Raw genomic sequence first — 13,138 nt, 5'->3', positions numbered from 1 at the left:
TGATGCCTTTTGGTATCACTTAATAGGATACTGCTTTTCAAAGTAATTTTATTTGTTTGAATAGGTAATCACATGACTGGATTTTTTTTAAATATTATTTATTTGGTTGCACTGGGTCTTAGTTGCAGCAGGCAAGCTCCTTAGTTGCAGCTCGCAGGTTCCTTAGTTGCGGCTTGCTGGCTCCTTAGTTGCAGTACATGGGCTCCTTAGTTGTGGCATGCAAACTTTTAGTTGCGGCATGGATGTGGGATCTAATTCCCTGGCCAGGGATCGAAACTGGGCCCCCTGCATTGGGAGCGTGGAGTCTTAACCGCTGCACCACCAGGGAAGTCCCATGACTGGAATTTTTAAAGGTACAAAGTGACAAGTCTCATTCTGTCTGCTGTCCTTTCAGCCAACCAAAACCCTCCTTGGAGGCAGACAATGTCACAAAGTTTTTTTGTTTTTTCTTTCTTTTTCATATATTTTTTTATTTTTCACACACAGTAGCATACACATACACATCATTCTACACCTCAATTTTTTGTTTAAACATAATGATATTTTAGAGTTTGTCCCATGTCTAAAGGGAGAAAAACAAACTTTCTTCTCCTTATTTATTTATTTATTTATTTATTTTTTGGCTGCGTTGGGTTTTTGTTGCTGCTCATGGGCCTTCTCTAGTTGTGGTGAGCGGGGGCTACTCTTTGTTGCAGTGCACGGGCTTCTCATTGTGGTGGCTTCTCTTGTTGTGGAGCACGGGCTCTAGGTGCATGGGCTTCAGTAGTTGCAGCACGCGGGCTCAATAGTTCTGGCACACAGACTTAGTTTCTCTGCGGCATGTGGAATCTTCCTGGACCAGGGCTTGAACCCGTGTCCCCTGCATTGGCAGCCAGATTCTTAACCACTGCACCACCAGGGAAGTCCCTCTCTCCTTTTTGCTTTTGTTTGTTTTTTGTTTTGTTTTGGCAGCTGCACAGGAATACACTGTACGAATATATCATGATTTAATTTGATATATATCAAGTTAAATACTATTATTTAACTTGAAAATACTATTTTCAAGTAAATACAAGAAAAATACTATTTTTTCTTATAAAGGCAGAATTTTTAAGATTGCTTTTTTAAAAAGGTGGCCTTTAAAATCTGTGCAGGAAATTATTTTAAAATACTTGCAGAATATCACTAAATGTTTCATAATTTGAATTTGTAGCCCCTTAGCAATAGAATTATAGAGCTTGAAGCACTGTGGCATTCTAGTCTACTTCTTTTTTTTTTTTTTATGCGGTATGCGGGCCTCTCACTGTTGTGGCCTCTCCCGTTGCGGAGCACAGGCTCTGGACCAGCTATGGCTCACGGGCCCAGCCGCTCCGCGGCATGTGGGATCTTCCCGGACCAGGGCACAAACCCGTGTCCCCTGCATCAGCAGGCGGACTCTCAACCACTGCACCACCAGAGAAGCCCTCTAGTCTACTTCTTTTTATAGCTGAGCAAACAGGATGAAGGGAATTAAAAGGTTTGCCAAGAGTAGCATAGCAATTCAGGTCTTGTTGTTGTTGTTCATTTTTAATTATGTGAGAACTTTATGGATACATTACCCTTGTTTAAAGAAAGTATACATATGTATACAAGTTCTGGTTAAAGTTCCTTTTGAGTACCACTGCCAGTCTGGGTCTAATCTGGTCCTTCATCCCCCATCCCCATCCCCAGGGGTAATTTATTATCAATTTGGGAATCCTTTTTCTTAGCAATTTTGTACAGTAAATATACATAGTCTGAGAAGATATGTGGAGTTATTTCATAGAGTTTTTTTGTTGTTGTTGTACTTTGTTTTTAAAAATAAATGGAATCATCCTACATATGTTATTCTGCAATGGGCTTTTGTTAACTCAGGAATATGCCTTGGGTCTTTCCACATGAACTAGTACTTAGAACTCTACCTTATTTTAAACCCAGGCTTCTGTGCTTTGGAACAATTCCGTGGCTTATTTAGGTGGTTTCCAGTGCAGGCATTCTCCGAGGCGGGTTTTATGAAGGAGAAGTGGTAGTTTTAGGACGTTTCAGCATCCTGCTGAAGTGCCCTCCAAGTGGCTGCACCACATTCCTTCCCAGGAAACTTGGGAGCACTCCTTCCATGCACTGGTCCCAGAACTGGCATTGTTCGACAGTCTGATGGGTGAAAATGGTTTTAATTCTACTTCCCCTCATTTCTAGTGAGGTCAGACCACACCTTTTCCTATGTTCATTGCCATTGGTTGGAACACAGGAAAAGATGTTTGACCTATGAAAAAGTGCCTATTTCCCTACTAGTTATTTATCTTTTTCTTGTGATTTGTAGGCGTTTTATGTGTTAATCTTTTGTTTGTTATGTATACTGCCAGTATATTCTGTCATCATGTTCCTTGTCTTTCATCTTTGTATGCGATACTTTTGTTAAACAGAAGTTAAAAATTTTTGATATAGCCAAGTTTATTGATCTTTTATCTTTGCGACTTTCTTTTTTTGGCTGTGCCGAGTGGCTTGCTGGATCTTACTTCCCTGACCAGAGATGGAACCCGGGCCCCAGCAGTGAAGGTGCCAAGTCCTGGCCACTGGCCTGCCAGGGAATTCCCTCTTTGTGACTTTTTAAATACATTTTTAAAGGCCTAGACAATCTCAAGAGCATCAGTATAGTCTACTTTCTTTTACTACTTTTATTTTACTTATTTATTTATTTTTTTGCTTTAAAATATGCTGTTTATTTTTTTCTCCAATTATAAAAATAATACATTATCCAAACAGATAGTTTAGGAAACACAAAAATCCACCCAGGGAAACGACAACAAAAGCCCCTCCATTCCACCAGCCAGAGATAAGCGCTGCTGGTGTCTGTGACGCAGGCACATCTGAGGCCGTGCACCCAGCCCTGGCCTCTGCAGATCTGAGGTGGGGCTGCAGGCCAGGAACAAAGAGCGAGACACACATAAGACAGCTGAGCAGGATAAAGCCAGAGTCTTGTCTTCCAACAACTAGAAGCTGTTTCTCCCTCCTTGGCACACGGTGAGGGCCAGCGTCCCAGGCCCCGCAGGGAGCCCCCCAGCATCTGCCAGGGGAGCACGGTTTACCCAGATGCTCTGGAATGATTTTAAAATCTGGAGCGGATTCACGGCTACCCCTGTGCTAATCTCACTCACGGCTTCCAGATCTGCTCCCTGGGCCAGAAGCGGGTGGGGAGAGGCCTCGGGCCAGGGTGCCCGAGGGGCCTGGACACGGGCCGTCATGTGCAGAGAAATGCCCGGGAGCCACGCATCTCAGGGGGGACTGGCCTGCCTGGACCTCACCGCATACAGGCGATGCCTTTTAAGTCTGGGCAGAAGACAGAAGAACTCACGATAAAAGGAAGGCTGCAGTAAGGCTCCAAAGTTTCTGCATATAGAACGGTGACCATTTTTGATGCTGCAGAGCCCCACCCACCAGGGGACACAGGAAGAGCATGTCCCGGCTTCCTGAGGACAGGGCTGGCCTCCCCTCCTCTCAGCCAGACACCCACGTCCATGGCCACAGGGGATGCCCCAGGGCTCCCCAGGGCACAGCGGGGACCTGCGGGCAGGGACCCTGAGCCTGTGGGTGCGACCGCACGGTCCAGAGCAGGCACCAGGAGACGGGGGAGAGAGCCGGGTGCCGGGGTTGGAGTCCCAGCTTTACTGCCCGCTGCCCTTGGACCAGGCTGTCTGTTGGGCCTTGGTTTCCTTATCTATAAAATGGGAATAATGCCCACCTCATGGGCTCCTGAAGGGACTAAATAAAACATGAGAAGCAGGTCACAGCACTGGCGCATCTCAAGGGTCAATAAATGTCACAATACCCATCACTCCTTCCCATTAACCTGCTTCGTGTCAACCCTGTGGCTCTCATTTTTTTTTAAAACTGTCCCTCTGAGCGCTGACCAAAGCCTGGGGGGTAAAGGGGAGGTTTATCCTATCCAGAGCCAACCCAAATCTAGATCCAGCCAGGCCTGCCAGGTGACGAGAACCCGTGAGCCAGCGGCCTGGACCCTGGACCAGAGAAGAGCATCCCCGTCAGGGCTCTGCCAGGGCTCTGCCAGGGCCGCGTTCAGACTGCAGAGCAGACAGGGCCCAACAAAGGACGGGCTTCTGTGGAGGGGCCCCATGGGGGGCACTGAGGCGATGCAGGCAGACCTCAGGTGAAGGCACCGGCCAAGCTGGAACTCTCCCTGCAAAACTGAATCCCTCCTCATTGTTTTGCCTTTAATCACATTTTTAAACACTTAACATACAAACATCTGTTCCTTGATGTTTCCTCTTTGTTCCTCTGTCATCCTCAAAATGAAAGTCCAGAACCTTCTGCACTAATTTTAAAGTCGGGCTGAACGTTTAGTAATGAACAAGGCTACTTAAATTTCCCTCTAATTTTGTCTAAGTCTTCGTGAAGTTTATCGTAAGTAGGGTCATCATAAGGGAGTTTCTGAATCATTCCAATCAACGATTCTAAGACCTTCATCTTTTTGCTGTCTTTCTCAGTGGCAGAACCGTGCAGGAGACATCTCCAAGCAAAAGCAAAACCTTGGTAGTATCTGATCTCAGATCTGATTTTAGCTCCATGTAACGTGTTATACTGTCTTCCTTCAATCATACCCAAACTACTTCCGTATTCATAGCCTTCCTGATAACCCTTCCCCGTGAAACCTCTCATCCGCCATCACGATGGCATCGAACATGCCCTGACTCCCGGCTGTGGCAGCAGCCGCCCCGCTCCCATCCCCCACCCCTCGGGCTCCGCCGCCCCACTCTGTGGCCACAGACCCGCAGAGCCTCGGGCACGGATGCCTCTTTTACTACTTTTATAATTTTCTTTTTACATTGAGATTTTTTTAAATAGTTACTCTTTTTATTTATTTATTGGCTGCCTTGGGTCTTCATTGCTGCGTGTGGGCCCTCTCTAGTTGCGGAGAGCAGAGGCCACTCTTCGCTGTGGTGCGTGGTCTTCTCTTATTGCGGAGCATGGCCTCCAGGTGCACGGGCTCAGTAGTTGTGGTGCGCGGGCTTCGTTGCTCCGCGGCATGTGGGATCTTCCCGGACCAGGGCTCGAACCCATGTCCCCGGCATTGGCAGGTGGATTCTTAACCACTGCGCCACCAGGGAAGTCCCTACATTGAGATTTTTAATGCGTCTGCTATTTTATTTTTAAATGGCATGACATACAGGTTTACCTTTTTAAAAAAATAGACCATATTTTATATATGGAATCTAAAAAAAAAAAGTTCTGAAGAACCTAGGGAGGGGCAGGACAGGAATAAAGATGCAGACGTAGAGAATGGACTTGAGGACACAGAGGGGGGAAGGGTAAGCTGGGACAAAATGAGAGAGTGGCACGGACTTACATACACTACCAAATGTAAAACAGATAGCTAGTGGGAAGCAGCTGCATAGCACAGGGAGATCAGCTCGGTGCTTTGTGACCACCTAGAGGGGTGGGATAGGGTGGGAGGGAGGGAGATGCAAGAGGGAGGAGATATGGGGACATATGTATATGTACAGATGATTCACTTTGTTATAAAGCAGAAACTAACACACCATTGTAAAGCAATTATACTCCAAAAAGATGTTTAAAAAAATAATAAAAATAGACCATGTTTTTCTCAATTTGAACTTTCCATATATAAATTATTCTAATTCTGGACTTTTTATTTTCTTCCAGTGTTCTATTTGATTATACATATGCTAATAATGTATTGTTTTAGTGACCATACACTTATATTTTTATATTGACCAGGGAAGTCTTCCTAATTTGTTGTCTTTTTAATTGTCTCTTTTTGTGCTTTTTTTTTTTTTTTTTTTTTGTATACAGTTTGGAGTCGACTTATCAAGTTTCGTTTTAAAAAATCTTACAATTTTTGCTTGAGACTGCTTTGAACTGATAGGTTTGTTTCCACAAGGGCATTTCTATGCAGCCTCTCAAGGATACCTTTTCTTTTCTTTTTTTTCTTAAATATTTGTTTATTTGGCTGCTCCAGGTCTTAGTTGCAGCATGTGGGATCTTTAGTTGCGGCATGTGAACTCTTAGTTGTGGAATGTGGGATCTAGTTCTCTGACCAGGGATTGAACCTGGGCCCCCTGCATTGGGAGCATGGAGTCTTAGCCACTGGACCACCAGGGAAGTCCCAGGGATACCTTTTCTTTTCTCTTGATGAATAGAATTATAATTTTATCCTCTCTGTTCACATAATTATAAATATGCTATTGTTTTCATGTGTGCTAATGTTGTTTTCCTAATAATTTTTTGCTGCAGATCATAACGACACCAACCAAGGCTTATCAACTTTGGTCTCGACCACTACCAAAATTAAGCCCTGAACTGGAGAGCTTTAGCTCTGCACACACTCAGAATTCTAGCAGATTGGATAAGGATATCTTAAATGAACCATTGCCACCTGAGATTAATGAACAAGCTTTTGAAGCCATTTCTGAAGAGCACAGAATGGTGCAGGTACCTGTTTAGTATTAAAATCGTATCTTTTTAAGGATGAGTGTGTAAAAATCCCTGGGTTAGAAATCAGCCTGCTCTTGTTCTTTTAATCTGTTTTGCAGTATTTAGCAAGCCAGTTTCCACTCTCCTTGAGTTTTGATTCGCTCGTGTGTAAAAAGACCAGTTTGCCACTAGCTTCTAGTTCCAGAACTGGTTTACATGGCACAGTGTTGTACCTGCTAAAGAAGATTAAATAGTTGAAAGAATCTTGTGATCAAATTTTAGACAGCTTTTGGTATATTTGAAATAACATGTGAAGTTTGTTTATCTCAGAATTCAGTGATATGTTTTTTCTTTTAAGAAGTTTATCTGCTGTCTAGTAAAACTTATAGGGAGCCACATCACCCCAAATTCCAAAATTTTGCCCTTCCACGGGTATGGAGGCCTTTCTGGTGAAGTCACTTCATATAGGCCTGAGAAAGCTTCTTAGAAGTCTCAAGATGGCTCTACGATTTAATCTATGATTTTAATTTTAATCACTTCTTTCCTTTGTGTTTGAAATTATCCACTTTGATGGGCCACAAGTATAATTCTGAAACATGAGAAATCATTAGTGTAGTCTTTTGAAATGGTTTTCTGGCTCCAGACTGGCCTTTGATACCTTTGTCCATATGAGGTTTTGAGTTTTGTATTTTTAATGCAGAAGAAATAATGCAATGTTTAAGATGTCCATTAAAAGAATCTTTGACAACTGAAGTTCTTGTATTGCAGGAACAAATGTGTGCCCTTCAAGTCAAGTTGGATGAAGAAGAGCATAAAAACCTAAAGCTTCAGCAGCACATTGACAAACTGGAACATCATTCTACTCAAATGCAGGAGGTGAGACCATGAGCATTGCCTCAGAAAATATATGAAACAGATCCTCAAGAGGGTAAGCTGTGACAAAGCGAAAGAGAGGCATGGACATATATACACTATCAAACGTAAGGTAGATAGATAGTGGGAAGCAGCCGCAGAGCACAGGGAGATCAGCTCGGTGCTTTGTGACTGCCTGGAGGGGTGGGATGGGGAGGGTGGGAGGGAGGGAGATGCATGAAGGAAGGGATGTGGGAACAGATGTATATGTATGACTGATTCACTTTGTTATAAAGCAGAAACTAAAAAAAAAAAAAAAAAAAAAAGCGCATCCCAGGAAGGAAATGACTTTATGAAGCCTTGATCAAGGTTTATTTGAGTTGTATTCTCTATTTTGTTACTTCACCTACTATAATGAGACACACATCCCTAGTCTGAATTTAAGACTAGATTTTAAAAACAGAAACAAGGTGATGATTTGGAGTGTGTCTTAGCATGCCAGTATTTTTTTTCCAGTAAATTTATCTCTTTCCCAAAGCTTTTCTCATCAGAAAGAACTGATTGGACCAAACAGCAGCAAGGGTATCTCTCTCAGTTGAATGTCCTTGAAAAGCAGCTTCAAGACACTCAAATGAAGAATGACTGTGAGTCTGAACACTGGAGGCTTCCTAATCTGAATACTGTAACTCAGTATCTTTTTACTCTTATGGATAAAATGTTGTCCCTGTGTTTTTGGTTGGTTGTTTCTGTTTGTTTGTTTTAAATTAAACCAGATGAGTAATAGCAATATATTATAAAAGGTAATTTTTTTCAGGACTGCTCTCAAACAAATGATACAAATGTTTGCTTAAAGTTTTAATACTGCTTTGAAAACAAAGCGTCTTGAATTCATAAGATGAACGTTTTACTAGTGACAAAAAAGCATAAAATATATTTGTATATATTCATAGATGTGGGAATATCATTTAATTCCCAGTTTTTTCAGTTTCTTCTTTCATCAGAATATTTGCAATAGCTTATGATAAAGCTAAGGCAAAAAAAGACAGCCGTTTCCTTTTCTTTGATCTAAAATTTACCTAATTTTGTTTGTTTGTTTGTTTTGTTTTGTTTTTTGCGGTACGCGGGCCTCTCACTGTTGTGGCCTCTCCCATTGCGGAGCACAGGCTCCGGACGTGCAGGCTCAGCGGCCATGGCTCACAGGCCCAGCCGCTCCACGGCATGTGGGATCTTCCCGGACCGGGGCACGAACCCGCGTCCCCTGCATTAGCAGGTGGACTCTCAACCACTGCACCACCAGGGAAGCCCCAAAGTTACCTAATTTTAATTCCAGTTGGAGTTTCCTTAGAAGACCAGAGTGTTTAGCTTATTTTGGAAAGTTCTGGTGCATCTCCAAGGGTTTTCAATAAGTAAGATTAGGTCACTTAAAATACATTAAATCTCTTGGCTTTTTTTCTTATTTGAAGAGTTTTGATGCACATTCTGCAGGAGAAATGTAGAAAAATCAAATGACCTACATGTGAGGGACAGGTGTTAGCTTTTTTTTTTGGTAGAAATATACCAAAAACCGTGAGCAAGGGAGAGGAAGAAAATACAAATTTCAGTGCTCCTTAGATACCTCCCATTTAGTTGTTCAAGATTTTTACTCTTAAAATGGTCTCTTCAACTTGTTTTTGCTGATTGTGTGAAGGGTACCTATCAAATTTATTTGCCTCCTTTGTAAAAAATACATGTAAAGAAAAGTCTGTTAAGAGTTATTATGTGTTTGTTTGTTTGTTTTAGTTTTGGAAAGTGAGGTACATGACCTGCGAGTAGTTCTTCATTCTGCAGACAAGGAGCTGTCTTCAGTGAAACTGGAGTATATTTCATTCAGAGAGAGTCAGGAGAAAGAACTCAACAGCCTTTCTGAAAGACACATGCATGTACAGCTTCAACTGGATAATGTCAGGTAGAGTTGTTCTGTTATTGTTTCAAGTTGCCTGATTAGCCTGTAACCCAGGACTACTTGAAGTACAAGTGCTATAAACCCAACTCAAACTAGTTTAAAAAAACTAAAAGGTTGGGCCTCCCTGGTGGCGCAAGTGGTTGAGAGTCCGCCTGCCGATGCAGGGGATACGGGTTCGTGCCCCGGTCTGGGAGGATCCCATATGCCGCGGAGCGGCTGGGCCCGTGAGCCATGGCCGCTGAGCCTGTGCGTCCGGAGCCTGCGCGTCCGGAGCCTGTGCTCCGCAACGGGGGAGGCCACAACAGTGAGAGGCCCGCATACCGCAAAAAAAAAAAAAAAAAAAAACAAAACTAAAAGGTAATTTATTGGGAATTCCCTGGCTGTCCAGTGGTTAGGACTCTGTGCTTTCACTGCCAAGGGCCTGGGTTTGATCCCTGGTCAGGGAATTTAAATCCTGCAAGCCACACTGTGCCCCCATTTAAAAAAAAAAAAAAAGGTAGTTTATTGGCTCACGACATTGGGAAGCCCCAGAGGTGATTTTGGTTTCACGGACAAACTAGATTGAATCTCAAACAATATTGTCAGTGTGCATCCCCATACACCCATCCCCCCCAGCTTCTCTCCCTCACTTCCTCTTTCTCTCCCTCCCTCCCTTTCTCTCTGCTCTTCTTCCCTCTGTGTATTGCCCTTATTCTCTTCTACTGTTGAAGACCTTCCTCTATGTGACAGGGAACAGATTGCCTCAGACAGCTCCATCTTCTGTCTCCTGGCATAACAATCCCTGCGAAGAAATTCTCTCTCCCCATCGCCATATATCAATCCCAGAGAAAATTGGTATTGTTCTTGCTTGAGTCATCTGCTTACTTTTGGATCAGTCACTTACCAGGGGTTAGCCCAACAGAGGTGATGTGTCTGTTCCCTCTCCAGCGGGAAAGGTGTGCTCTTACTAGAAGGGACAGTACAAGGTAGACCAAATCAGTAGTTGCCACCATTGTCCACAGTAACTCCAGAGGCTGGCTAGTTAGTCAAGTGCTGGTAATCTTGAAACAAAGTAATCTAAGATGTAAATTGTTTGTTTTTACTGTTTTTTTTTCTCACTAATTTCAACCTTTTGTAAAACGTAACTTATAACCATCTTGTGGTTTTGATGCTATTTCCCAAGTCTATGGCAATAATTTAATAATGGACATTTTGATTTTGACACTGTGAGTGTGATATGAGTGTGACTGCTTACTCTAGAAAAGCTGCTAATAGATAACCTTGAATTTAGTTTTTATAGACATTGCAAAGACTAAAACCTGTAATGCTTGAGTGTTTTTTGAATATGCAACAAGGAATTAAAAATAGAGGAAGAAAATTTGAGGTCTGCATGTTTCCATAGACATGTTTTTGTTGGGCCTGCCTGCCCAGTATGGTTTTTGAAAAAAATTTAGCATAGCATTTTTAAAATTGAGAACTTTCTTATAAAGATCCATATTTCAGCATCCTCTTAAAAATCCGACAAGTTGGTGGCACTGGGCCCACATTCTTGTATGGCAGCCATCCTTTAGAGAGGGGCCTGTGCTAAGTCAGCACAGCCTCCACTCCCCGGCGCCATTTCCCCAGCACCAAGACTGCTGGTCAATGGCTATTTATCATCACAGGTGCACTGTTGTTTTTTCTTACACCTGGTATTAGTTTTTAACATCTGAATCACTAAATCTTATCTTGGTTCTGTTGTAAACTAATTTTGTGTGATTTTTTTTGCACTCAATGTGACATACATTGAGTATATCACTTACTGGGCTGCTTAAACTGTCATGGCTCTCAAAGGTTGTTAAGACCTCTAAGTGAAACCACCCAACTGCCTTGTATTTCTTGAATTATTTTACCTGCTTTATATATACAGCTTGTATCATAAATCATATGTTCTCCCTCCCTACCATGTATTGTCTGTATATCTATCTTTAGCAACTGATTTATCCTACTTCGTAATTTGCCACTCCTGCTCTGCATGGAGTTAGTGAAGCCAGATAGATCCAGGTCTCATAGCCCTCTGTGTACAAGCTGGGACATCTGTTTTGGGTGGTCCAGAGGTCATGTTTACTAGTTTTTGGATGAACTCTGTTTGGGCATGTCACAGTATGTTGCGAAGTAGAATAAGAGGGTGAAAACCTAAAAAGCAATAAGTAATAATCATGTGATTTAAAAGATAGTTCTATCCTAAAGGAGTTTATTCTCTTGCTCAGATCAAAGCCATATTTGCCGTCTTGAAAAACCTTCCTAGAGTCGGGAGAATAGGTGTTGAGTCTATAGAGTTCAGCTATCAACAAAATTAAATCAATGGGCAGTCTTTAGTTTACATGAGGGTTAGGTCTGGAACCCCCTAAATGAGTCTCATCACCCGAAATTGCCAGTCAATTAAACATGTCTGGTTGAAATCACGGGAGAAAGAATGAAGAAGTAAATGGCTGCAGGCTAACATGCCCAACCTGTCTTTTCCATCCCTATCACACTAATATTCGTGCATCACATCATAATGACCATTTCACAGAAGTCCGTAAGGAGCTTTACATCAGTCAAGCCTTCTGTAAGTTGGGAATGGTCTGTAGATGGGATAAAGTGAACTGCAGATAAATCTGACTAGCAGAACTACATTTGATGTCTATATTTACATTTGTAAAAATGTTTTCCTGTTAAAGATTGGAAAATGAAAAGCTTCTTGAGAGCAAAACCTGCCTACAGGATTCCTATGACAACTTACAAGAAGTAATGAAGTTTGAAATTGACCAACTTTCAAAAAACCTCCAAAACTGCAAAAAAGAAAATGAAACTCTGAAATCTGATCTGAATGTAAGTTAAGAAGGATATTGGTTATTGGTGAACTTGTTCTGGATGTGTGACTGTTTGACCTCTTCCTAACTTCTGTACTGGCCCATTGTGCCTGCCACGTAGAAGGCACTCCATGTGTTTGTTGACTACACCTTAAAATCTAATATAACATTGTCTTTTAGAATTTGATGGAGCTTTTTGAGGCAGAGAAAGAACGCAATAACAAATTATTATTACAATTTGAAGAAGATAAAGAAAACAGTTCTAAGTGAGTGCTATTTATCTTTTCCATAGTTGACTAGAATATCATTTACTACCACATTCTTTATCTTGCGGGTTTTCTTTTTTCTTTTTTTAATTGCTAATAGCCTGTTAAGTTTTTTTTTAAAGCATTCCAAAACGAATATCAGATTTTTTTGTATAAATGGCTATGTAGAGAAACTTAATTTTTCGAAACATTTAATAACTAGCTACAGTACTTTTTAAATGAATAGCAGTTGGTGGTGATCAGAACTCGGGACCTTCTGTAAATAAATCACAGTATTTATTATTGAAAGGTAGGGACTGATTTATTTCTGTCTCTACTATTTGATTTCTCTCTGCTCTTTTTTTCTTCTGGTCCCTTATATGAACACCATTGTCTTTCTTTCCTCTCTCCAAATTCTTTTCCTTGATGATCTATCTCAGTCTCTTCGTTCCAGCCAACAGGAGGATTATTACTCTAATAAGAAGAATTTGTATTAGTGTATTCAGCAGATACTTGTAGAGTTCTTACTATGAGACAGATTCTCTTCTAGTCCCTGCTGTATACTGTGATTCCATCTAATTGGGAAAGACAGTTAACATTTAGTCGTTCATTCAAACGCTTAGTGATATCCAGCAAGCCAGGCACTGTTCTGGTAAATGCCAGGACATTTAGAGGTAAGACAGTGAACAAAGTAGCCCCGCCCTTTTGAGGTTCACATTGTAGCACAGAGAGATGGGTAATAAGTAAATACTACATATTATGTTAGAGAGTCCTAAGTACTCTGGAGGAAAAATAAACTGTCCTGGCACAAAACTGGGTTCTTGTTAAATAACTGTTGA

At 41.8% G+C, this 13,138-nt stretch overlaps 2 protein-coding genes across 5 annotated transcripts in view; one reads left to right on the top strand and one right to left on the bottom strand.

The window, feature by feature from the left end:
• KIF15 (kinesin family member 15) overlaps window positions 1-13,138 on the top strand; it is an 88,328-nt gene that overhangs the window by 48,836 nt on the left and 26,354 nt on the right. For all 4 annotated transcript variants that reach the window (XM_060109845.1, XM_060109846.1, XM_060109844.1 and 1 more), the window contains exons 17-22: window positions 6,268-6,465; window positions 7,216-7,323; window positions 7,838-7,943; window positions 9,079-9,244; window positions 11,923-12,073; window positions 12,235-12,320. In XM_060109845.1, coding sequence (XP_059965828.1) covers window positions 6,268-6,465; window positions 7,216-7,323; window positions 7,838-7,943; window positions 9,079-9,244; window positions 11,923-12,073; window positions 12,235-12,320 — 815 coding nt within the window. The remainder of the gene's footprint in view (window positions 1-6,267; window positions 6,466-7,215; window positions 7,324-7,837; window positions 7,944-9,078; window positions 9,245-11,922; window positions 12,074-12,234; window positions 12,321-13,138) is intronic.
• Window positions 4,369-4,671, bottom strand: LOC132497803 (protein LTO1 homolog). The gene has a single exon (XM_060111301.1). The coding sequence runs from the start codon at window positions 4,669-4,671 to the stop codon at window positions 4,369-4,371; it is 303 nt and encodes a 100-aa protein (XP_059967284.1).

The sequence above is a fragment of the Mesoplodon densirostris genome, chromosome 10, assembly GCF_025265405.1.
Source record: "Mesoplodon densirostris isolate mMesDen1 chromosome 10, mMesDen1 primary haplotype, whole genome shotgun sequence".
Taxonomy (NCBI): domain Eukaryota; kingdom Metazoa; phylum Chordata; class Mammalia; order Artiodactyla; family Ziphiidae; genus Mesoplodon; species Mesoplodon densirostris.
This window is presented reverse-complemented; position numbering and strand designations above follow the sequence as displayed.